The sequence below is a fragment of the Leptosomus discolor genome, chromosome 13, assembly GCF_034619465.1.
Source record: "Leptosomus discolor isolate bLepDis1 chromosome 13, bLepDis1.hap2, whole genome shotgun sequence".
NCBI lineage: Eukaryota > Metazoa > Chordata > Aves > Leptosomiformes > Leptosomidae > Leptosomus > Leptosomus discolor.
Genome location: NC_141403.1, coordinates 4,818,058 through 4,843,719, shown reverse-complemented (window position 1 = coordinate 4,843,719; position 25,662 = coordinate 4,818,058). Strand labels below are relative to the sequence as shown.

Sequence of the window (25,662 nt, the reverse complement as noted above, 5' to 3'; positions counted from 1 at the left end):
TTTAACCCACAGTATCACAGAATTCTTTAAATTACGATTCATAAGCATTTTTTAAAATAAGATAGACAACTGCAATGAATCTCTGTCATATTTAAGTGAACACCACAATTCTTATGGCCCCAACTCCTGAGGACTAGAAAAGGCTGGAGAAGAAAGGACCCCATGACTACAGACAGCTGCAGGCTGGACAGTGGATTTACCAGGGCTCTTTGATAAACACTCTACGCCATGGGCTGCAAAATTCATTTCAGCTTTACCTTCTGTAGGAGATTAGACCTTAAATATCAGAACAGAAAACTTACAAAAGCTTGTTGTTCTCTAAACGAGCATAGGTACTCATTCGCTGAGCCTCTAGTTTCCTAAAGAAGTGCATTACGAAATCTGAGGTCCTGAAACCTTTCCCCGTCCCCTTCTCCATGAGAGTACAGTTTCACTTATTTCATTTTCCAGACAAGCTACTGCCAAAAAACACACGGTTCTCTTCCCCTAGTTGGAGCAAATTCAACAGAAAATAGTAGGACTTAATGTATTTAACAGTTTGCTGATTATGCATTGTTTGGGGATTCATTTGAACAAGATGGGGATCGGCACACCACCACCCTGCATCTCCCCTTCTTCGTAAAAAGGTGACATCACTTGCAATCGGGTTCTCCAAATAACGTTAAATATACTGTTCAAACACACCGGGCTCCTCCTGACAGGCAGTGTAAGCAGAGCAAACGCTTACCCTGCTAGGAATAACCGTAGGCTTGGAGATTGTGAAAAATTGTTTTGACTAGGATTTAAACTCTTCATTAGAAAAAAGTCAGGCAGCTTAGTAACAGAAAATTAGGCCCTGTCAAAACAACTTCTGTGAACCATCTCAGGTGTAATCAAAAACGTTAAGTGAGCCCTAAAGTATTTAAGCGTGATGGGCTGATGCATTCAACAGCCCGGCACTGGGAACAACCTGCCAAATGAGTTTCCAAATAATTAAGCACTTCCTCTGCCTGCTTTGAAGGAAACGTGATGTGAAAAATATTGGATACTACCCATTTGTCCCAGCTTCTGCAAAAGATTTTTCCTTTCCCCACCAAAATCAGGTAGAACATCAACCATGTGGCATTCTCTCCTGGGGGCTTAAAATGAAGCCTGTGGCTGTGCGGAGAATCCTGAGCAAAGCTAAGTTGGGTATTGAGTAACCCCCCCGCTGGAGTAACTGTGCTGAACTATTTGTAAGCATCTAAGGAGAGGATTTGAACCTGAGTGGGCACATACGCCCCCCCGCCCTTCTGGTAAGGGCCCCATAGCGCGTGCCTTCTTAACCAGCGGTGCAAAAGTGCTCCCCGATTCAGAGCACGTACACGTGTGCCCGTTCTAAAGCGAGAGTCAAAGTCTTCTCTCCTCTACACCAACACAGCACGACACCTGCTGACATGACCTGTCACGAGCCCCTATTACTTTCTCGCCCAGGAATGGCTCTCCCGACAGGCAGCTCTGTGCTCCTTATTTTCTCTCCAGAGCACAGGCTATGTTTGCCCCAGGACCCCAATGTCCCTTTCACTCCCTTCCATCTTGAGCAAGCCAGAGGAAAGCACGATCAGGGATCTCCCACGGTCTGCGCTGCCAAAGTGCGCCATGAGGATGGATTTGTTTTTTACAGTCAGTTCTTGCCCTTGTCTTTGTCTGCTCCCTCCCAAGTATTGCATCCACTCTGCTAAACAAGGAGGAGAAAGGGAAAAGTATGACTTGAGCCTTCCAAATAAATCCTCTTTTCTTTGAACAAGCGCCAGGCTGAGGAAAAGCGCGAGATGGGAGGGGTATAACCAGAGGAACCTGAGGTCAGCCTCCATGCTGTATGGTCTGAAGCACCAGACGACTGCACTCCAGCTATCTCCACAGCTGTCCAACTCCGTCCTTTCTAAAGCCAGGCACTGCTGTTCCACAAGTCACACCAGCAACTGCAGAGGTCACTTGCTGCTGCATAACTCACCGGTGGACAACAACCTAGTTGGCCACTGCCACTTTGGGGTGCTGGGGTTTTTGGGTTTTGTTTGTTGGTTGGTTGGTTTGGTTTTGTTTTAAGAGATCCAAGGAGGCAGCTCAGGTCTGTCTCTAAGTGCCATCAGGCGCTCAAGAGATTTTCCATCGTCGCTCTTTCACATTTCAAAATGAAAGAGCAGCCGTCATTAGGACAGGTCCCACTGGCTACCATTTGTGCTCCTCTGTTCTGCAACGCTCCTACTTTTCCACGTGCTTTCACAGCTTCACCTCGGTGCCCACCTCCATTCAGCCTTGCTCACAACGTTCACCTCCACCAGCATGCGTGTCCTGGACCCAATCTTATTCCTCTTCCAAAAAGCCAGGGAAAACATTTAAACTGCAACAACAAAATGCATCTTTCTGCCTATCTTGAGCAGAGGGGAGGCCGTGCTCCTCCTTAGGGATGGGATTTGCCTCTCTCAGGACCTACAGTAGGAGCCTCCTTCCCACCGACAGACCATGTTCAGCCCAGCAGCTGCTGGGTTGTGTAACCACTTGCTCCTGTTTCAGCTGGGTCTAATAATCAAACAGGGATTTCTGGCCCTGAGCCCCCCATTCATTAGAGCACCCGGTTACATGGGGTTTTTAATTCAAGATGATAATAAACCCCTCGGGCTGGAAAAAAAAAAAAAAGAGATAGGCTTATTGTGGTAGCTTTTGTCCCAGAGATAAATCATTTTCTCAAAATTTGGGAAAAACACAACTGGCAACATTCTGAAGGTTTTAAAGTTAAAAATATAACAAAACTTAATGGTTTCAGATGCTTTTTGTAACAATGTAACTGAAAAATGTCTTTAATTTGGAAACAAATTAAATTTGGCAAGGAATTAGTACATAAGACAGCCCAATTGCATTTTGTAATTTGAAAAAAATTAAAAACAGATAAGATACTGTGAATTAAAAATAACTTCTGCACATTAAATTCTCATGAACTTTCATTAAGGTTTGTATTACATGTCCCACATGTACAATTGTATGTCGTAATACACTAGATCGCTTTATTTAGAAAATACCTTTAAAGCTACTGAAAGCTAGAGCCAGAAAAATGACTATATGGAAACGTTATCTCCTCACATTACAACTTCATTTCCAATGTGTGTATTTAAAACAGAAATGAAGTCTCAGTTTCAATATTTCAGATGTACAACTGAACTTTCCGAAAGTTCAGTGCCAATTGAATCCATGTACAATTCAGTCATGCCTGTTCATTTTACTGATAAAACCCCGGTGCCAGAGCTGAAACAGCTATATTCGAGATAAAGCTGGATTCTCTTCTAATTTGTGAATTACCTGCAGACTAACCAACTGTCCCACAGTTGCAGTTCTTCTTTGCAGATGACGAATGAATGAATCAGAGGGGACTCGTTTCTGACTTTCTTGGGCTGGGAAGTCAAAAACCTTTCTTCAAGGCTACCATCCAGAAAGGAAAAGGTGTTTCTTTCCGTTTTCCCTACAAGCACACATTTTTTTATGGAATGTTCCAGTGACTTGACAAATTGCTTATCATCCCTATAGAGCAGTATTTTTGGGGTTAAAACCCAAAAAGGTTTCATTTGGAATGCTATTTTGTTGTCTCTTGAGAACTTTAAGCTTGGATTTGGCTTGGCCTCTCAGATTAACCTACAACCCCCACGATGCACCATGTATTGCCCCCTCCTTCCTCAAACATACCAAGAAAGTCTCTTTGGTGTTTCATGCGAAATACTTCATTCCTTACAGAAAAATGCTAACATGAAACAACAAAGCTTATAGCAAGACATTTTAGATATTAATTTATTTCTGTTGTTCAGTTTTTTGATGAAATGTCCAAGGTTTTTGTAAAAACAAATATGAAGGCCTCATTTTCAGTCACAAATAGAGTAGAAGGGAATTTTTTTTAAATCATTCTAACCAGGGTGGTGCTGAAAAAGCAAGTTGTTGCGGACTTCCATGTTTATAGTCGCTCCCACCACAAAGCTAGGCACTGAAGAACATTTTGCTACATTTGACCAGAAGATCATATTGATCTTATTTGACCATAAGAATTTTCACGTGGACAATAAATTCATTTATTTCAAACCAGCCTGTTCTCCTGCTTGCTGGTACACCAAAAGCGTACATAGCACTCAGAGAAGTTTTCTCCTCACACCTCAGCAAACTACAGTCCTTGTCGAGGAAGGGATCGCTCTTTGGATGGCATTCCGAGTTTTGAAGGGAACTCCTTTCTCTTCAACTGGTCAGATGTTACACCACATTTTATGTGCCGAAAATAAGACTGATTTCTTTTAAGTCCAGAAGGACGGATTAAATAATTAATTTGACATCTTGCAAAATATCCTGCTTCCTGTAGTTACTCATGCAGTAAGACCTGCCCCGAAGAGCTGTCATGGACCAAAAGGCGACAGCCTCCATTTTCTGAAGCCCACAGCATGGCAGTGCCACAGGTCTTGAGCCCCATCCCTTCGGGGTCAGCTGCTCCTCCGTTTAGGAAGAACAGAAGGGCAAGCTTAGCTTTGTGCCAGCACTCATTTTGTGCATTTAACAATTTACCAAAAAAAAATAAGTCAAACTAGGTGGGAACTAGGCATGACAGAAAGGCACCTGCACTGTAGTTTTAAAGTCAGCTGTTTAAAGGGTGTTTTTATTGTTGCCTTCTCTTACTAGAGCAAGATCCAAGAAGACTGCAAGTACATGAACAAGTCTCACATAAGGCACAGTTTGCACTGAAGACCCTTTGTACCTCCAAGTCCTGCCAGCTTTGCAGGAGCACCTCTTCGCGTAACGTCCAGCTCCCTTTGCAGACTCTCATTGCCTACACAAGAGTCCCAGGCGCTCATAAACCCAGGAGAGACAAACCCTGGAGAATGGCCAAACAAGACAACCATTTCATACCACAAGCTGCTTCCTTACTTTCCAGCTCAAGGAGCAGAAGGGAAGAGGGAAAAGCAGGAGGTCCAGGTGGCAGAAACAGCCTCCACCCCAATGGAGGCAGAGGCTGCCCAAGGCAAACGGACACTGCTCTTTCACACGACGAGGAGCACATGCACCACCAGAGCCACCCTCCCTCCCTTCTCAGGGAGACCTTACCCTGCTAGCAGCCAAGTCAAACAGCGATGGGTAATGGGGGGCAGCAGGCAGAGGGTGGAACTGAAAACTGAGGAACGGTTGTTCATGTTCTGATGGACATGCAGGACATCACAGGAAAAGTAGTTCATCAGGTAACCTGGCATTTCTGCTAAAACACTCTCTGCTTCTTAATTTTTTAAGATCTTGCCAAAAAAAAAAAAAAAAAAAAGAAAAGAAAAGCAGCATGTAAGTTAATTATATGCCCCCAAAAATCCCTCAAGAGAGCACAGTATTAATAATTCACAGAGCTGAGCAGGGGAAATTCACAGAAATGCTACAGGGTATAACCGGGTACCAACCAAGACCTAAACGCGGCTGCTGGCAATCCAGTCCATGGCTCTCCAGCACCACAGAGGAGGAAGCTGAAGTGGAAAATAACACAATCCAACTACTCCCAGCATGTTGAAAGGCACAGCTATACAGACTTTTCCCAGCACCCCATTAGACAAGAAGAAATCCTAGAACTTACACCCGTTAACATTTACATTTAATCCAAGCACGATACATATCACAATTTTGTTGCCCAGTTAATGTAGTTTATCCATCTTCACTTGCAGAATAGAGCTGTCATACAATAGATCAGGCCTCACTCAGGAGAAATTTGATTTAAGTCAGCGAGAATTCCTGGCCCCTGATGGTCTCTTTAGCAGCAACACAGACGAGCAATGCCACGAGCAGCCAGGATTGTTTTCACCGTTTGGTCTTCAAGTACCAGCTGTGCGATATTATCTGACACCTTCACTCAACAAGGAAAGAGTCAAAATTTATATTCGGTTCGGCATTTTTCAAACCCGTCCTTCCTGCTTGCACCATTGTTACTGCAAATGGTTCAAAATGCAGCACCTTGCGTCCTCCAACCACTGAGCAACACAGCACTCTTGTGAAAAACTGGCACTGGGTACCAGGCTGATTTTACATGTATTTTAGAAGTCTTGTGCTTATTTTTCTAACATCATCTATCATCATTCCACTTTTGTTATAACTTCCCTCTATTCGGTTGGACTGGGTAGTTGTCTGTGCTGCATTCTCACGTCATGTCTGTAAAACAAGATACCTGTCATGCCTACAGTAGGTGCCCACAGCTGATTATTCTCTACTTCAATTGCTTGTGAAAGGACTTAGGCTTCCTGAGAGTCGCTCTCTCAGAGGAAGCGAGAAGGGTAGCCACAAAATTTGCAACTACACATCCTGCCTGCAACTTGAGGTAAGCACATTTTGCCTAAGTTAGAACTACCGAAGAAACGGAGAGAGGGGAGAGGTTGGGGTTTAATTGTTATTACCTGCTGATACATTTATTTTATGGCACTTAAGGTGACCTGTAACATTGCTGTGAAGCGTGTCAGAAGTATACAGAACAACTGAGGTATCCAAATGATGCAAAAAATAAATGTTTCATTTCTTAATGGCATACGTATAACCAATATACCAAATTACTGTAGGACAGTGGTCACTTACAGCAGTGTAGTGACTGCCAGTGTGTCTGACTTGGTGTAGGCGTCAGAGAGCGGAAAGCACATACAAACCTCATCTCTGAGTCTTCAACACTGCTCTGTGAACCAGTCGATTTTACACACAGCTTGTGATTTCTGCCATACTGCAGACTCAGACAGACAGCAGCAAGCAACTTCTCATAATGCTCTGGACCCCATTCAGATGGTCACTGTATTTCAGTACCAACATCATGCCCAGTAGCACAAGCCACTCCTTCACAGCAGCCACGCCAGCCATTAGCAAGACTCAAGGACACATCTTACGTGATTTAATCCCCTTTGGTTTATATAACATCACATTTCCCCTTCCAAGTCCTAAGGACTACTCTATTATCTCCTTTAGTCTACATCTGTCAAAAGCCTGATATTTCAGAGTTTCACACTCAAAGGAGGGTTTTGAGTCTTAACTTTTTCAGAATTAATTGCGTTCCCCATATCCATCAGAAGAGATTTCTTGGAGAAATAAATTAGGCCAATAAACTGATATACTGCTTTAATTCTGTTTGAACAGAACAGGCAAGAAAGGGGAGAGAGTCAGGACTATTTTTGTGTCAGAGAAATATTTTCTCTGTAATAGAAAGAAAACTTGGGGGACAAAGGATCCAAACTGGGGTAAATCAAGCTTCTCTCAGCTTGCACGCAGGGGCATCACCAGTACTGGACAAGAACACTAATCCTGGGCTAGCCCAATGCCACTTTCCTCTTTAACCCTTTGCAAGGGAGTGTTATTGAGAGGTAAAAATACAAAAGGAACGACAAAAATACAGAACGTCCCAGAGACAAACACCCAGACGCTGTCGGAAGATGCTATTCCTCCTCCCACATCTAGAGCACCCTGAGGCCAGCGAGCTCTGGACACATGACACTTAGAAAGACGTGGGAGTCAGAAGGCTGTGGGAAGGCAAGTCATAAAGCTGGTCCTCTTCCTTGCCAAGGAAAATGTCACCACATCTACTGTTGGCCGCAAAGAGCTGAGGGTGAGGGTCAAGTGTCAGCATGGGGGGTAGAAAGAGGCAGCCAAGAAAGAAGAGGTGGGCAGATGCCTGTGGGGTCTGCCATGAGGGAAAAAAAAAAAAAAAAAAAAAAAAAAAAAAAAGAAAAGCATCTTACAAACCTGTTCACTACAAGTCCTGCATTCATAACTGTTTCCAAATGGAAGGCTGTGTGAAAAGCCAAAGCAAACATTCTCAATTCTTTTTGAACCCATCAGACAATATAGGAAAAATATGTGCATTTTATGGTTTGAGGGCACAACCTTTTAATTATGTTTTTGCATTGTCATGTCCAAGACCTTTTTTCTCCTCAAAAATTAATATTTCCTCAAGCAATGCAGCTATTTATCTTGGATGAACATGAATTGAAACACAATCTGCCTCTGCAGAGAGAGGCGCAGAAGAGTTATAACATGACACCTAGGGGAATTCAGAACACATTGCAACGCAATCCTCATCATTTTTCTAGTGCCTTTTCAACTGAGTTTCCTACAGTTCTCTTAACAGTTTCCAGCTATTGTTTTGCCTCTGCCATACATGCACGCTCACAGAGACATTTGGAAAAAAAAAAAAAAAGAACAAGTGCAGGTAATGGGGAAGGCAGGGAGGAATTGAAGCAAATAAAATGTAGGCTTTTTCTCTCTGCTGGAGACAAATGAAACGCAGTTCTGTCATCCAAGACCAGCAAGTGTTCTGGCACATAATCACCTCTCACTTCCCTGCGATGAAGCACAGCCTCATGAGCACAAAGGTAAGGAAGATGTCAATCAACTGCTTTTGCCACTAAGGACTTAGATCTGCAGCAAGACCATAAAGTAATGTTTTACAAATGATACTTAAATTAAAATGGATTCAGCCATTGCAAGAAAATTCAGGCCTACTTTGGAAAAGACATTACATTTAGTACTAATTTGGGCTCTAAAAAAAAAAAAAACCTTACACCTAGTGCTCAGGCACCATCTTTCCCCACTTCAAGTCGTACAGACTTAGTAGCCGGCCAACAAAACGCACAGTAACTTCCAAAAGACACATAATAGCAATAATAGAAGCAAAAATACCAGAGTGCATTTGTACTTAATGGATAAGAAAGTGCTAAAGTACCCAGAGGACACTGAGGGAGGAGCGTTTCCATAATCAATCTAATTATTATTTCACGATAGAGAAGGTTTTATGCACATGCAACAGCTTTCATGCTAAAACATTAAAATAATGCTTCCTACACAATTTACACAACCTATCACTAAAATGAACCCACTTTGGAGTGAGTGCAGACAAACAGCTACTTTATCAAACCCTGTGCAACGGTGTACTAGGTGGGAAAATCCCAGTTTGGTCACTTCGAGTGAATTCTCACATCTGCAAAGATTTTAATGAGATCCTTTTGGGCAACGCCAGCCGGGCAGCCAAGACTGGGTTTAGTCATGGGTGAAATTTCCACACGCAGCAACACTCACAGGACTTGAATGTCCTGCCATGGAAGGGTGAAAGCTTCCTGCCTCTGACCTCAACATCACTTCTCTCTTGACTAAGCAGAATTTCAGCTGCGCCTTACAATTCACCATCCCCAGGTGTTGCAACCAGGGAGAGCAAAGAACATCCTCTCTAATCGTAAGAGTATTATTTGCCAGTCCTTTAGCTTTCAGAGCCTTGCCTGGCAAGTACTGTAGCGCAGACTCAAAATGTTCTGTTACAAAAGGAGTGGGGCAGGAAACAGAAATATGAAATGTGTTACAAGTGAATCCCAAAATTCTGAAATCTACAAGGTGTAAATTTACCAGAGAGCCGGGAGGCTTCCCAATGCATCACTTGCCTATACTACTGCAAATCCTTCACTTACTCCATCCAGAAGGCCCTATTCAGCCCCAACATAAAAAGGTGCATTACACAAGGCCTTCAGCCCCCACAGAAGTCAATCCACAAGCCAAGCAGTGTGATCTACTACTTTTTTGTAATCCAGAAGAAACAAAAGATATATTATTCTGGTTTCGTATTTGTAAACCACTGATGCCATTATCAATTCTATAACCCCCAAAAATTGAAAAAATAGGAAAACAGATAGTCAGATTTCTCAGTTAAAGTGTATTTTCCAAACTTACACTTCACAAATAAAAGGTCCCAGGAAAAAACCTCTTCAGGCAAGCTAGAAATAGCCAGGCCAATGATTTATTTCTCTGTGGCTCAACGTGCATGGGACACGACCTGTGGTTCATTCAGCTGCAGCAGCAAAAGCTCAATTCAACCTTGGCCACACAAATACCCAAAAACTTAACATACTTACCATTATCACAGTGAGGGAGATGGTTAGTCTTGACACACCACTGAAAAAGGAGGCAGCTCCAATGGCAGCAAAGAGACCTGGATCAATCCACGCTCCATATTCATTAGTTTGAATGCCAAAAATGGAAACAAGGATCAAACCGATTATCCTGCCATACAAAGCTCCTGTGTACCTGTATGCAAGAAGAAAAAGAGCAATCCTTTTGCCAATAATAGTGTTTTCTAGAAATGCTTCTAATCTTCTGCCGATCCCAGATTAATTTTGTCAACTTCTCTAGCAACTCCTTTCCCAAGAAAAGCTCCAGCATCCTTCCTTAGTATGAACATTTACTTAGTACCAATCGCTAGCATGAAACTGCCAGATTTACCATACTTTGAAGAAAAAGGACTATTGCATGTCTGTCTTAATGTCCTTCAAAGCCAATGAGAATGACCCTCACAGGAATACAGCCAAAAGTACAGGTCACAGACATGCACATTGGGATATTTCAGGTAAAAAGCCCACACTTCTAGAGCTCCAGCCTTATGTAGTTTCTCAGAATTAAGTCTACCTGTGCCCCATAAACCTGGCAAGTAAAATATTACAGCCATACAACAAATGGGTAAAATGGAGTAATAGGTGTTAATGACCTGCCCAAAGCTAACCAGGAATGCAGCTACGAAGAGAACCCAGGAGTCCTCAAACCAACCATATGCCACACTGAAACGCAAACCCAAAATTTAGCACAGTTGGGCATGTAATTGCTGGTGTGATACACAGCATTTCTTTCCATATTCAAGGAATTAAACATACAGACTCAAGCATCAGCCAATGAACTGGATTTGTACAGACATTTGCCTTCCAGAAATGGTGAATTATTATTATTACTCTTTATACAATAGCCATATATATATATATGATACATATTATCTGACTTGGGGAGCATCATCTTGCACCGTTACACAACTTTTTACCATTTAATTCATGCAATTGATTCATTTTATTGATGGATGCAGTTCTAGTAGTTCTAGAATGGTTATAAAAATTAGTTTATCAGGCCAGAAACACAGGTACTGGCTGACAGACTTGACCCTCTGTATCTATTCAGCCAAGTATGCCATGTTTCAGCAAACACTGCATATTAAAAACTGATTTAGACAACAGTTTGGGGAGGATAGGAGGCGAATACTGAGGGGTAGGACAAAGGCAGAAGGCTGTACACACAGCTATCTCTTTAGAATTTTTTCAGTATTTAAATTGCATTATGCTGGATACCCACTCTCCAGCCACGACTCCTTGCTTGCTGAACATTAAACCTCTCCATATTACTGTTAAGAACTTTGCTCTAGTCTACCACAGCTTTCTAAAAAGTACAGCAAAAGTCCTAACTCCAGTTTTCTCCAAAGTCTAGGGTGTTGATGTCCAAGATTAAGATTCAGGCTATTATGTGCATAAGAAACAGATGAAAAGTCTGGACCTGAACCATATTTCTACAGTTACAGAGATGGAGCCAGCAGCCGAGAGTGGGTCCCCAAAGGATTCAAGTGATCTATACTTGGAAAGTACACAGTTCAGGCTATGGCCCTTCCACAGCTATTCTCAGATGATTTTTCTTCATTCTTTTCCACAATTTTAGCATCTCTTTCCAAGCAAACCATCCTGTTCCACCTATATAACCTTCTCCAAGCAGTTATAGCTTTGCTATTGCCAAGCTTTCAGCTTACAATTCAGATTGTTGCTACTCAACACAGGCCTTTTGTACAGGAAGCTCAAACCAAGAGGGGTGAAGCTTACAGCATAGGAACAACCAGGCCACTGGCAACAGCAGAGCCTGCCGTCCAACAGCTCAGGATGAAATAAAATGCCAAAGCAGTGCAGAGAGACGTGTATCCAAACTCTTCATGAGTCCCACGTTTGAACAGATACGTGATCCCTTGCTTCCCATTTTCAACTAGGAGCGCAGCAGCTGCAACACAGAGGAAGAGATGTGGAGAGCAACAAAACATTCAAGGATCCTTTACAAAAATACAGTTTGCAGTAGCTCTCATTTGCCTAAACCTGATTAAAAAACTCAGCAAAGTACATAGATCAGTTAATTGGAGTTTACATGACAGCTTCAGCATCTGGGCCACTTTCAGGAAAACAAGGAGCATTTGTTCTTTCCAGTCTGGTCTGTGTGATGTTAATCTTGACCTAAACAAGGAGACACTGCAGCCATTTCAGCCAAAGGCAGGCAACTATACTACTGCACAGGACTCTTTCCCCATTCCTTTCAGAGGTAATAACTCAGGAATTTCCCAGCATATTTGGCTCAAATATGGAATTTGATTCTGATATATCCCTCAAAAGGGAGCACTACATTACTACATTATGAGAAATATACTTGGATATCACCTCAAGTTACATTAACTCAGTTTGTTTCCAGGTATCAATCACTTAGCTCCCCTTACCTTGATTGAAAGTTTGATTAGAATATCTGACTCCATCTGGACCAATCCATGTGCTTGATGAACAGCTATATTCTGAAATTTCCCTCTTGAACTGATTTATGCTTAAATATTAAAAACAAAACAACATTTATTAAATGGATTAATATAACTTACCTTAGTGCCTGGGCAGAATGTGTCTATTAGATATAAATTTTACACAAAAAGCCTGCTTTCCCTTACATCTCCCAATTAAGTTGTTTTATTAACTAATAAATCTAGTTTACTAGATCAGTTTATTAATTATTCTACTAAACTAATACATCTGGTTTATTCATGCTCATATTCCTCTGCATAAACCTCCTGCTGCTGAAACCCAGAATTTCCAAAACCAGGAATCACATCACACTGCCTAAAAATCAGAAGACAGGAAAAAGAAAAAATCTGATTGAAATGCCCAGCATGGCCTTGATCCCCTTGTCCACACATTTCATTGTAACTCTACAAAAGAGGATTAGCAGACCAAAAATTTCTCATTCCTGACAAACACTTCAGTGGGTAAGCACAGCATCCCACGCCGAGAGATGCATTTGCAGTCAGAGAGCTTTGCACAGGAGAGCGCCATGGAAAGCTGGAAGGACTTAAAGGTTTCTTCTTCCACAGCAGCACAGGCTATACCCAAACCACACCTAAAAGATGTTTGTCCAACACATTCTTAAAGCTGTCCTTCGGTAAATACTGGCACCAGTTGTTTCAACATCTTGCAACTGAGTCTGCCGGTTATCATGCTGACCATGGCCAGCCTTTCTGTACAGCACTACTATTCCTGGACACTTTCTCAATCTCTGTCATCTGGAGCAATTGCACTCTCCAAGCAGGTACGACTTCCTTCTTCCAGCTTGGAAAGCACCTGGCATGTTTTGGACATCACCACAACCTAAACGGTAACAATAGGAACTCTGTTTCTGGAACAAAGAGCAGGAGATCTGTGGTATTTGACTCACCTGATCCCTGCTTGGAACTACAAGGAAAATGTAAAATGCAGCCAATATCTAGTGCACGAAAATTTCTTCCAGACCCCAGATTGGCAACCAAAGGAACACAAGATACTTCCCAATCTTGTATTTGCTTTTTACATTAATCCAACCACTCAAACAAGAATATATTCCAAATTCATAATGGTTAATAAAAAAATAAAAAACTGATTTACTCCATCTTGCTTTAGAAATCATATGATTGTGTAACCCACTTACAGCAAAGCCTCAAGTGCTATACAAACGTCTTTACTAAAGGAGTGCGCACACAAAAAACAGCACAGCCGAGAGGCAATTTGAAGCTTGCAGCAATGCCAAAATAACAGAGAGAAACAACAGAAGAAAGGTTTTTTACAATTAAAATACATGGTTGAGCAAGAAGAACAAAGCACAGAGAATGGAGATGTAGGACTTGTTTACACCCAGGGTTTTGTACCACTAACTCTTTCTGTTTGAAATCAGTGTCTTTAGCAGAAGACAGATTTCTCCCTGGTGCCAATGGGAGGACTGTGCTGCCACACCGTACGCTGACGGATTACACGTGCTGTCCTCAGACCTGCTAATGGAAGCAGCCCATTGCTTCTTTACCTCCTTCTCCTGCCTCCCCACGACCTCCTATTCCTCCTTCTCCCAGGAATATCAAGGCCTGCTGGAAGTGCTATGAAATGCTACTGAAAGCGCTGCTCCAGTATAAATTTAAGAGGATAAGCTATGCTAGAAGGAAGCACTGTCCTACTGGCATAGCCACATACGGCCCCATCTGGAGCTGCACCTCCTGTACTGTCACAGTTTAAGAGAAAAAACACAGACTTCACTGAGTTGGATCAGTGCAAAAGACAAAATTAAGCCGCTCACGTTGTTTTTGTTACATGGTTCTTGTTGGACATCTTAAAGCGGCAAGGGTGCCTGTTACTAACCTGTTGGATCTCCAAAGGTTAATGATATTTACCTGTTTCTGGAGCACTAAGAATCTCAGATTACACTGAGATGAGCCAAATCTAAATGATCCTAATCACTACAATCATTATTCCCTTTTTAGACCTCTACTGACAGGAGAACAGTGAACAAGCTGCTTTTCCACGTTTAGTCTTGTACCTTATTACAAGCTTAGGATGTCATCACTACCTTCAGCATATGCATGGCCTTGCGAAGTCCAGGACAATTTGGTGCTTAATTCCCTTCAGATCTATCCATTCTCAACAGGATGTACTCTTTATAACTTGTAGCCACACCAAATGAAAAATTGGCACTAAGAGCGTTTAGCCTCTAGGTTGAATCAGCCTGACTATTTTTGATTCAGAGACAGACAAAAAAAGCCGTGAAATTATCGTGGTTTCAGATGTTTTTCCTTTAGAGCAAAAATAGTTTTGTTTTGAAAAATAACATTTTGCAAGCATTTAGTCCTTAAAATATAAAAGGATGTCAGGATGAGGAAAAAGGCCATCCTGTGGCAATCCAAATAGCCGTAGTCACCAAGTCCTGCTACTAAGTGACAAAGTTTGCTTTTGTAAAGAATATGTAAACACATATTATAGCAAACAATACTGAACCAGGTATCGCAAGTCAAATGACAGTCTAGAATTGGTGGCAAGAACAGGAAAGTACGTCCGCTTTCTATATACTTAAATAAGCTGTTCAGAGTCCAGTCACCAATGGCAAGTTATCCATTATTTACAGTTCGTATTATGCAATATATATGATGCTAACCACTTGGAAGAAGGAATTAATAAATTTTACAAATCTATGAATTTGTAAAACTACAAGGTGGTAGCGACCATTTGCAATGACTGTGAAATCAAGCTGTCATTTAACCTCAATTTCAGCAATTCTTTTTCTACTTCCTCCGGATTCCTCATAGGTATTTCTCAAGAAAGACACTTGAACTGCAAAACCTGTATCAGATTCAAGGATCTCTTCAACTGGATCACCCATAAAATCCCTAGCCATTCAGCTACATATTCCCTGTCTCTTTATCAACACAATATTTGTCATTTTAAGTCCCTGTATGACAGTTTGTGCTGTAGTGGCACGCGCCTCTGATGTGTTACCTCTTGGTGTTCTTATATAGAGGACTGATCAAATCATGTCCCTCAGCCAACAGTAGCTGACAGAAGCTGAGAATAACAAAGGGTTTTCATCAGTTTTCAGTTCCAGCATTCCAGTTAAAGCACAGCCTGTCTCCTATAGGCTTATATACCTATCTGTAAGGCCTATACAGCTTCTAAAGCAAAGTTTGGATTCTAAATTGAGAACGCACTTGTGTGATACATACAGCCATGTTTCAGGCTCTTTTCATTTTTTTATTTCCTTTCTTTCTTTCTCTTCTTCTTTTTTTCTCTTTAATTTGACATGATGGCAAATGCCTCTCACTGAAAAGTTTAAGTGTGACTGAATTTCAATGATTAAAAGATTAAGTGTGATGCTTGTCTCTACATGCATTCATTTTAAACATTCAGCTCTGATGCACCTTTGAATTTTTTCAGCTCAAACCTTTGTAACAAGGAGAGAAATGGTTAATAACTGCATTTACATAGATATGCTCCCGGTGACTCTCCCCACTTACATGTCTGAGTTGTTTCTCAGCTGGTAGTTTCTCACGCTCATGACTGGAGTGCAAGGAAAGAAGTACGGTAAATATACTGTAACGGTCGTCGTACATACCTGCAGGCATTAAAATTAGTGAACAGACTACTGTGAGATATAGAGACAGGTGAAAAACAGAAAGAAAAGCATCTAAAATCACTAGTGCCAGCAGTTCCCACAAGGAAATTGTCCTTGTGTCTCACCCGCATATCCCAGAAGACCAGCATTTGCTCATAAGCAAGGCCTAAGGCCCAGATTCATCCCGTCTAACTTCAGGGACTCGACTGCTGCGATGAGGTAACTGGCCTCCAACTCCGTAGCCACCATTGACCACCGCTACCTCCAGAAAGACTCGCAGCCTGTGGGACACTCTACACACGCCCAGCGCCCCCCGCCATGCCCCAAGGCGCTCGGTGCAGACACGGCCACCAGAGCTCCTTGCAGGCTACCAGCCTGAGGCTGCAACTGCTGCACAGCAAGGGCTCAGCATCTGCATGTCCTGCATTAATGACCTAGTTTTTTGGTTGGTACTTAAAATGATGCTGTGTGTCAAAAACAATCCACTGCTTCAGTTTAAATTGCTTCCTGATTTGTGCAAATTTGAAGCCCCTGGTCAGTATGAGCAGATAAAGATTCATTTTTAACTTGCAAACTTATTGCTTCCCTTCTCTTATGAGGAGGATGTTATGAAAGGACTAATATTCAGTTAATCAACAGAAAGAAGTTCCTAGACATCCCAGCAATACTAGACAGCTATAACACCTAAAGCAGATTGCATACTATACAGTAGAGGCGCAGACATTGCAATTCAAATGGATGAAGAGACCTTATCAGGTCCTTCTACTAGTTTTCCATGTACCTGTTTTGAAGTAAACATGAATGAAACCAAAAACATTTGAAATAGAGCACAGCAGAAGGTGTTCTCACTGGCTGCTTTGCATTCACCAAAAGCAAAGGAAGTTTTTACATGAGATGACTACTTCAGTTATGCACATATTTCAACAACATAGTTCGATAAAACATAGTTATGTTTCATTCAAAACCAATGTTAAGTTTTTTATCTTAGTTGAGATCAACTTACATTTCTAAATTAATGAAGATACACCCAAAAAAGAAAGATCTAGAAAATATTTCAGTAGACACCTAGAGAAAAATTACTGGAACACAGAATCACAATAACAATATATTTTCCAAGCACAAGGTTTCATGCACCTTGTGGATTGTTATAAAACAGCTCAGGTTGCATATTTATAGAAACCCTCAAGCTGAGATTCTGCTGGGTGCAGTTGTGATGACCTGTCGGACAATCGTATCTCAAGCCCTTGTTTCCCTCTATCTCAAAGATTATAAGCTTATGGGCAGAGCGCATCTACAAGAGAGAGATGAAACCGGGAGTAGTTCAGTTTTCACAAAGCTTAGGTCAGATTTTGTTTCTGAAAACTTAACTCCGGGACAGTTCAAACCCAGGTCAAGTTTTTGCCAAAGCCCCAAATTCCAAAGGGAGCCAGAAGGATAGCTAGGCTGGAGCCAGTGGCTACATATTTAAAGCAGTAGCCTATCTTCACAGCAAGGTAGAAAAAAATAAAACCCTGTCAAGTAACCTTTTAAAGTTTTGACAGCTTAATATATAACTATATACGGTACATCCTTAAATTGTCCACCCTGCCCATGGAAACACTGAGCTTTTGGAACAGAAGCATTAGTCAACGTGATTAAAAAAAATAGAAAAAGAAAGATAGCTTTGCCAGATTCTTGGCAAAACATTATCTACGTTGTGATTTCCTCACAGAGAGAAAGGTGATGAATTGAGGAGAAGCAAACGCAGGCCAAGGGGCAGAAGGGCACTTAGGAAGACGGCTTTGCCTAATCTATGGGCTGAAGATTAGATATTCAATTCCAGTCAAAGGAATGGTACTCCGGGTTATGTTGTGGGTGTGGAAGATACTGTCATGGGTTCTTTCCAAGTTTAAATGCAGACTGGTTTATACAAGATTATTTTTGGTTAAAGTCACTGTGACATAGTTTCTTTCAGTTGCCTGATTATGTGAGTTTATTAAAAAAAAAAAAAAGGGAATTGTACGGTTCTCCCTCAGATCAAACAGTTTCTTTCCTGCCATTTTTTTTTGCCAAGTTATAATAAAATGAGGACTATGACCTGAGCAGGATCTTCTAGAGCTAATAAAAAGGAAAAACAGTCTGAACAAGAGTTCATGCTACAAAGTTAATGTAAAAAAACCAGTATTTTAAAAAAAAATATGGGATGAAGACAAAAATGCATAAAGAGAAAAGCCCTTGTAAGCACTACAGCCCTACGAAACACATGTTGTTCTCACAGTTTCAGGTATGATCTGGCAAGGTGCTAATGGCTCCATGAGCTTTTGGAGCCAGTAAGTCACCACTCCTAAACAATGTAAAATAACTCTTAGGAAGCATTTTCTTTATGCCTGACACTAAATCTTTGCTAGCTGATCGTAAGTTTAATCCTATAGTATCTTCTAACATACTGGGTCTTGCTGGCTTATGTTGTGGCTTGTTTTTTTTTCTGAAAAGTAATAAGGAACTGTGTGTTTTTTAATGTGCCTAAGTAGTTTATGCAAGGTTTTTGTAATGTACTATGAGAAAGCCAAATTTTTCCCAATAGGAGGCGAAGCAGCTGTCAAACACAGAGCTACGGCTCCAAATTGTTAAAATAAGAATTGTTACAAACCTGAACTCTCACAAACACAGGTCCTTTGGAAACAGTGGAGTTTACACAGGACTAACGGGAGTCACACATGGGACTGTTCTCCTCATCCTGCTGGTTTGAAAACTGGATTTTTATTCGATAAAACCTGCTGGTTTGAGCACCGGATTTTTGTTAGGATGTCTCATTGCAGCGCTCAACAGCAGAAAGTCCTGAATCCTTTGCAAGACCTGGGAGCAAATGTGTAGCACAACGAAAGAAGGCTGGGCAGTGGGAAGATTCTCCCTAGAGCTAAGAAAACCCATTTTCCCTACCTACCTTACCCACTCCCTTCAAACATGGAAGCCAAAACCTTCACGTGAACTTCCTCGGGGTGCCTCCCCTCAGCAAGAAGCTGAGCAAACACAGCTGCAAACTGGAAAGCTGGCAGCCTGCCACTAAGAGGAGCTAAAATCCAGTTGTCCTCGATGGCATGGACCTTCTCCAGCACAGTCTGTTCACAGGGATCCCTCCTCCTCCTCCTCTTCCTCCTACTGGATTTCACCTCTGATGTGCCAATAGAGAAGCCAACAAGCAGGATGCTGCTCCCAGCAACAATGAGCAGGACTAGGCCGAGGAGGAGGAGCTGGACTGCCATAGCATGCAAAGATTTCAAGGACTAAATGAAACGTACTCTTTCTGACCCTATGGAGGGGAAGAAGAGTGCAACTTATGGGAATCATGCGCACCTCTGCATCAATCTGTGGAGAGCTTGCAAAGACTTGACCATGTGCTTCAACCTATGGTTATTCACACTTTTAGCTCCAAAAGTTTCCCCTCTCATATTTAAAAAAGTAGGTGGTTTCCTCCCAGTATCATTCCAGGTTGCTGATGAAAGCCAAGGTGATGGCTTTTCCCTGAAGCTTATGTCTTTTTGTTGGCTCAGAGTAGAGGCTGCTGAAGGCACGTCTGGGATGATGGGTGGAGAGCATCTATATGGCCAACCCATGAGTCTACAATTAAACAACGCATTATCCAGGAGGGAAAGAAGAATACAACAGTATATATAAAAAGATGGACATGAGCCAGCAGTGTGCACTCGCAGCCCAGAAAGCCAACTGTATCCTGGGCTGCACCAAAAGCACCGTGGCCAGCGGGTCGAGGGAGGGGATTCTGCCCCTCTGCTCTCGTGAGACCCCCACCCGGAGTAGTGCATCCAGCTCTGGAGCCCCCAACACAAGAAAGACATGGAGCTGTTGGAGCAAGTCCAGGAGAAGGCTACCAAGATGGTCAGAGGGTTGGAACACCTTTCCTATGAGGACAGGCTGAGAGAGTTAAGCTTGTTCAGCCTGGAAAAGGGAAGGCTCCAGGGAGACCTTATAGCAGCCTTCCAGTACCTGAAGGGGGCCTACAAGAAGGCAGGGGGGGATTTTTTACAAGGGCCTGCAGTGATAGACTGAAGGATAATGGTTGGAAGCTGGGACAGGGCAGGTTTGGACTAGATACAAGGAAGAAGTTCTTCACCCTGAGGGTGGCGAGACACTGGAACAAGTTGCCTAAGGAAGTTGTGGCTGCCCCCTCCCTGGCAGTGCTCAAGGCCAGGTTGGATGGAGCCTTGAGCAACCTGGTCTAGTGGGAGGTGTCCCTGCCATGTCAGGGGGGGTGGAGCTAGGTGATCTTTGAGGTCCCTTCCAACCCAAACCATTCTATGAAAAAACATGCATGGCATACATAACATATACCGGCAAGTCTGCCTAAGAGAGGGCAGAAGAAAGGGGCTCTAGTGTGCACCAATTTCCCTAAAGAAAGGTCATCTCAACACTTACAAAGATCTGAAAACTCCTCAGAAACACATCCTCAAAAACACTGGGAAAAAGAAAATTATGACAAGCAGGTATTCACTTGCAGAGAAACCCAAATTTGCACAATTTACTAAAAGTGCAGTAGAAAAGGTCTGCGGGTTTCTTTCCTCCACATTTAACAACATACCGAAGTTATAACCAAAGCATAAAATAGAAAATTACGAAAATGTTCAAAACAGGGGAACCTTTTGTCTATACCCTTTTTGTTCCAATGGCGTGACCCTCCCCAAAACCATACAATGCCAAATGGAAACTCCAACGTCTAGAGGTAAAACAGCCCCATCGTGCCTTATCAGGACATCTGAAGCTCCAGGCTGACCTCCACCAGTAACAACTAGGGATAATGGACTCCAGATACATAGTTAGCTCCAGAAAGTTTTTCTGTACCTATCCATAGCCTTTTAAACCCTCCACAATGTTTATTCTTCATGCATCTATTCTTCTCACAACAGGTAGAGATCGCCTTTGTTGTCTTGAGGCAAAATTACATATAGTTATGGTAATAGTCTCCTAACTCCTAAGTGCTCTTTTCAATGTAACAGCTGAAAAAGCGCCCAGGTGCAGAGGTGTGGAGGAGGATGTCCGCCTGGTTCTGCTATGTGAGCAAGCTGTGTGAGGTAGTGAGAGGACCAATCACTAGCAAGGAAAAGTGGAGAAAAATGGATGAAACCTACTTGCGACAGCATAGATCACAAATAAACGCAAAAGCACACTGACATAACTGATGTAGTATCATCAGAGTAGAGCAGCAGTGGGAGAGCAACTCTACAGGTAAAATAGTTAAAGCATTAAAAAAACAGGAAAAAAAAGTCTTCTCCATTCTTACATATCCACCAACATTAAATACCTCTATGTACTATGGAAATCCATGTTTGCTGCCCTCTGTTGCATGAGATCAAGTACCAGCAGGTGAGATCCACTCTTCCATCCAGCCGATTTATGACCTGCCCTCATTAGCCACAGTAAATATTATAGAATCAAGAGAACTGGATTATTTACTTACAAGGATGAGCACAGTTTCCAACAGCTTGCTTGCTTTTCTAAGGGATAATTTTGGAATCGAATTAAAGAACTGCATACGTAGTTTATTGATCTTTATATTTAGGGAAACAAAGAGAGCTCCCAGAAGACCTCCAAGCATTCCAAGAAGGATGGTCGGAATGAAGACCAAGACGTTCATGTCCAGCAGGTTCTTAACCTGAGTCAAAGAAAGGAGAAAAAAAATATTCTGAGCATCCTGCCAGTGACATGACATACTGCACCCTCTCTCACAAAACCTGACACCACAAAGTAATTTCTATACAGAAAATAAATATTTCCTTGTGGTTTAGGGAGCTCAGTTAATTAATTTTAAACTGATCTCCAGAGAGATGGTGTCCTCTTCTTGTACACCTCACAGGACTGGAACCAGCAGGTAGACTCTAGTGTTGGCACAAATAGCAGAAACCTCTGATGCTCCACAAGCACTCAGCACTTCAGGTTACATCCAAATAACAGGACACACTGACTTTAATGAATGCTTCAAAAGACTCTGCTGAACCAGAGCTTTGCTCACTGTGTCTATATTATGACAGTCTATCACTGTCATAATTTGGGAAAGTTCACTTATGAAGTGTAACTCTGCATCCATGTGCATTGAGATCATTCATAAATAATTTTAAGTAAAACTGTGAAAATTGGTGCTGATTTGGATCAATTCATGGAACAAATCACAAAAGCAGAATACAATCTGGCAGCTGGAACAGTAATTGAATTTTCTGCTTGATTCCTCAACAGGCAACAAGGACGAGAGCAATATCATGTTTTAATTTTATCTTCCAGCCAACAAAAAGGGGTCCACAGATCGGTGGCACTCTATTAAAAGCTGTAAGGATATTATTTCCTTAGCCCAGGCTTAGAGTTACACAGCTTTTTGTCAGAGACAGAATGCTCAAAAAGCTACCTGGCAAGAAGCAGTAAGGGCTGCCTGCAAAAAAAACCCCAAAACCCTAAACTGGTATAATCTTGGGGGTAGCAGCCTTAAACAGCTTGAGCAACTCTTTTTTCTTCCTCCTCCTCTTCTTCTCAACCCTTAATCTGATTCTTGTTCTTGCTACAACTAGCCTAGCCTTCAGCAAATCCACCGGGCGGCCGTTCGAAACACCGGTGGTGTTTTCCGAGAGAAGAGATGCCAGGGTCAAAATCCAGCCAAGCTTGAAGAGTTGGTCCACAGGGCGCTGCAGACTGAAAAACTGGGTCTGGAAGAGGGAGAATCCCAGCAACCATTCCCAGGCACGAGAAGCCCAACACCTGCAGGGAACACTCGTAGGGAGAGACTTCTGTATCATGCCTTATAATCAGAACTACAACCACCACGTACGTAGGTACTGTACATACTAAGCAAAACTTTCATAATGCTATTTTTACCAATAGCTGAAACAAAATCCATCCTTTTCCAAAGGATTTAAAGAGATCTAATGTTTAAGATGTTGAAATTCAGAGAGAAGCAGCTTAATTTGAAGTAGAAAAATTCCAGTTTATTTACTGCAGGACCCAAATACCTTGCATTATATTCTACTTAATTCCAACCCTGCATTAAAACAAGAAAATTGACATACATGGTTTTATGGTTTTCTCTCCCCACCTCCATTTTTCCTAAGGGAAAGACATACCGAGATGTTTATTTTAAGGTAATATATGCACACTACACCGCATGTGTGTGGCAATAAAGGTAAAGTCAAGTGAGTGCTCCACATGCTGGGAATGAAAGGTGACACAGTGTATTGTTTGGTTTTGTTGTTGTATCAACCACAGGCTTTGGCCAGTCATCAAGAAAAATCTGTTACCTACAGAGCAAGTTTCACCTTCACAAATAATCCAATGGTCTACGTAAAAATAAAGTGAAGCTTCCTGAAAAATCTCATGCCCCAGAGTGCAATAAATTCCCCTTGTAACATTACGCTAGGTAGAGTGAAACTAAAGAAAACAAATAGTTTTCTTGAGAAACATAACCCACAAGCTTTCAACTCAGAGTTTATCCACTGTAAACTGTGTTGGTTAATGCCACAAAACATGAAAGAAGCAAAATTTCCCCTGAGCCCTGCGTTCAGTGAAATGAAAATGTTTCTGGTTATCTGTACTACATTGCAGGCCAAAAACTATCGAACCCTGCCAGAAGTCATGTTGATAGTAATTTTAGCCAGCTTTTCCTTCTAATGACACTAAGAGAAGACAGAAGGAGGCAGAATGTCCTGCTCTTTTCAGAAAACATCCTGGAAGGAGTGTTAAAAGAGCAATGCTTATGGTAAAATAGCAATTGAAGCGAATCTGCTCTCCCCTGTGCATGCAGCTGTTCGTTACACAATCCTTCAGCTTCAGCAATGAATCTGGGTTCAGAAGGCCTGACCTCTTCCCTCTCCATGTAGTCTCACCTTTCTGCCACAGATTTTTATCTTCTTGGTTGTGTCACTGCAACTGTTCGGGGGACTGCACTATGAGGTGGTCCACAAAAAGGATTTGGGTTGAAAACCAATGTCTTCTCTGCTTGCCCTAAACTTGTGGTAAAGCAAATACACCCCAAATACTTTTGCATAATATATGCAAAATCGTTATATCAGGCAGCATGCACACAATAAATGCTACCCATTTTCCCAATCAAGGCATGGCTCCATGTGGAAAATACCGTAATCTCTGGTTTCAGCATTGCTAGAGAGATACAAGCCAGAAGAAATTCAGAGATCAATGAAAACGGTCAAGGAATTACCTTAGGAAAAATTCACTTAGTAGCAAAAAGTGGACTGGGATTCAGAAGACCAGGATTTTATTTCTAGCTCTCTAACTGATCCTCAAGGCAAATACAAAGAAGGATATCTAGGCAAGAAGTGAAGATCGTGATTCTTGCACATAGCTATTGAATCATCTTGCAATAAAAATGAGCAAAAGACATGATAATAAAAGCAACAATTTTTAGGTCAAAGATCAAGGTTGTGTCGTGCTGGAAGGAATAAAGTAAAGGTAGCTGAGGCTGAAGGTCACCTCCATTGCGCAACCAGAAACAAACAGCGATTACATGTTTTCAAATGTTTAATCTGTAAGCACCAAGGAACAGGGGCACAGCACAGCAATGCCTGCAGCAACAACAGAGAGCTCAAGCCAACTACAGAAGGAGAGGACACCCTATTCAAGAGCTTCTCTGCTTTTTCCTTTACTTCAAAGTATCCCTCTCCTACCTAGCACCAATATAGAAAGTTATCTTAACTTCTATGATTAGCTAATAAGCCAACAGTAGATGCTTCATCTATCTATTTGCTTTAATTTAGAACAAACCTACTCTGTCCTGTATCTAAGTGATAACCAGATGTAAAGTGTGAAGGCAGCAGCTGTACCCACCAATCTGATAGTTGTACATATACCATTCTTTCCTCTCCTCAGACCCCCTTCCCCACCACTCCACCAGCAGCAATGCTAAAAGAGACAAGCCCAAACCCCTGCATCTATTTCCTCCCATATCCGCACAGTACGTACCCAAAACAGAATTCTTTTCTCTGCTTCAAAAAATCCAAAATGACCTCTGTAAACAAACCCATACAGAGAAGAGGACAGCAAATCCGTGGTGAAGGTGGCCATCAAGCAGCAGAAGAAGGTTTGCCAGGCCAGCCTGATGTCCCAGAACGAAGACACTTCTTCTAACGTGAACAACAGCCCGCCGATGGGGGCACGAAATACCGAAGCTATCCCTGCTCCCGCACCAGCCGTAATGAAACTGCGCCTGCAACAGGTAGAAGAGTCAAAATTCGGGTAACAGGGAGAAAAAATGGAAACAAAAAACCTCCATAAACATCGCTTCCTAACAAAGCTGGATTTATGGGGCTAAATTGATACACCTGATGGTTTATTTCAGGGTTATTATAGCGCCTTTCATCTCTAGGATTTGAGTTCAGATGGGTCCATCTTGACCTCTGGCCTTCACAAAACCCTCAATGCTACAACATCACACGGGGACCGCCGCGTCACGCCGGCGAGCTGCAGAGCTAGCACCGACCGGCCCAACGCCAGGCAGACGTGCCACTTCACACCCTGGAAGCAGTGCAGTCACAGGGGTGAAACTGCAGGGGAAAAGGGTAAGAAAGGTTGGGATTCACCAGAGAATGAGAGTACAGAGCCTGTAGGCTCAACATGCTGCCTCAGTCTGTAAATGTCCGAGAAACCCACGGGGAACATAGATGCCTTGTCTCCCTCCTGTAAAGGTAG

At 42.2% G+C, this 25,662-nt stretch overlaps 1 protein-coding gene across 1 annotated transcript in view; it reads right to left on the bottom strand.

Annotated features, from left to right (window-relative positions):
* The window catches only part of LOC147414533 (chloride channel protein C-like), a 76,165-nt gene that overhangs the window by 41,618 nt on the left and 8,885 nt on the right, over positions 1-25,662 (bottom strand). Inside the window, exons 6-11 of the mRNA XM_086472767.1 lie at positions 24,937-25,180; positions 21,437-21,631; positions 15,890-15,987; positions 12,317-12,417; positions 11,661-11,832; positions 9,888-10,059 (exon numbers count right to left, since the gene is read on the bottom strand). Coding sequence (XP_086328893.1) covers positions 9,888-10,059; positions 11,661-11,832; positions 12,317-12,417; positions 15,890-15,987; positions 21,437-21,631; positions 24,937-25,180 — 982 coding nt within the window. The remainder of the gene's footprint in view (positions 1-9,887; positions 10,060-11,660; positions 11,833-12,316; positions 12,418-15,889; positions 15,988-21,436; positions 21,632-24,936; positions 25,181-25,662) is intronic.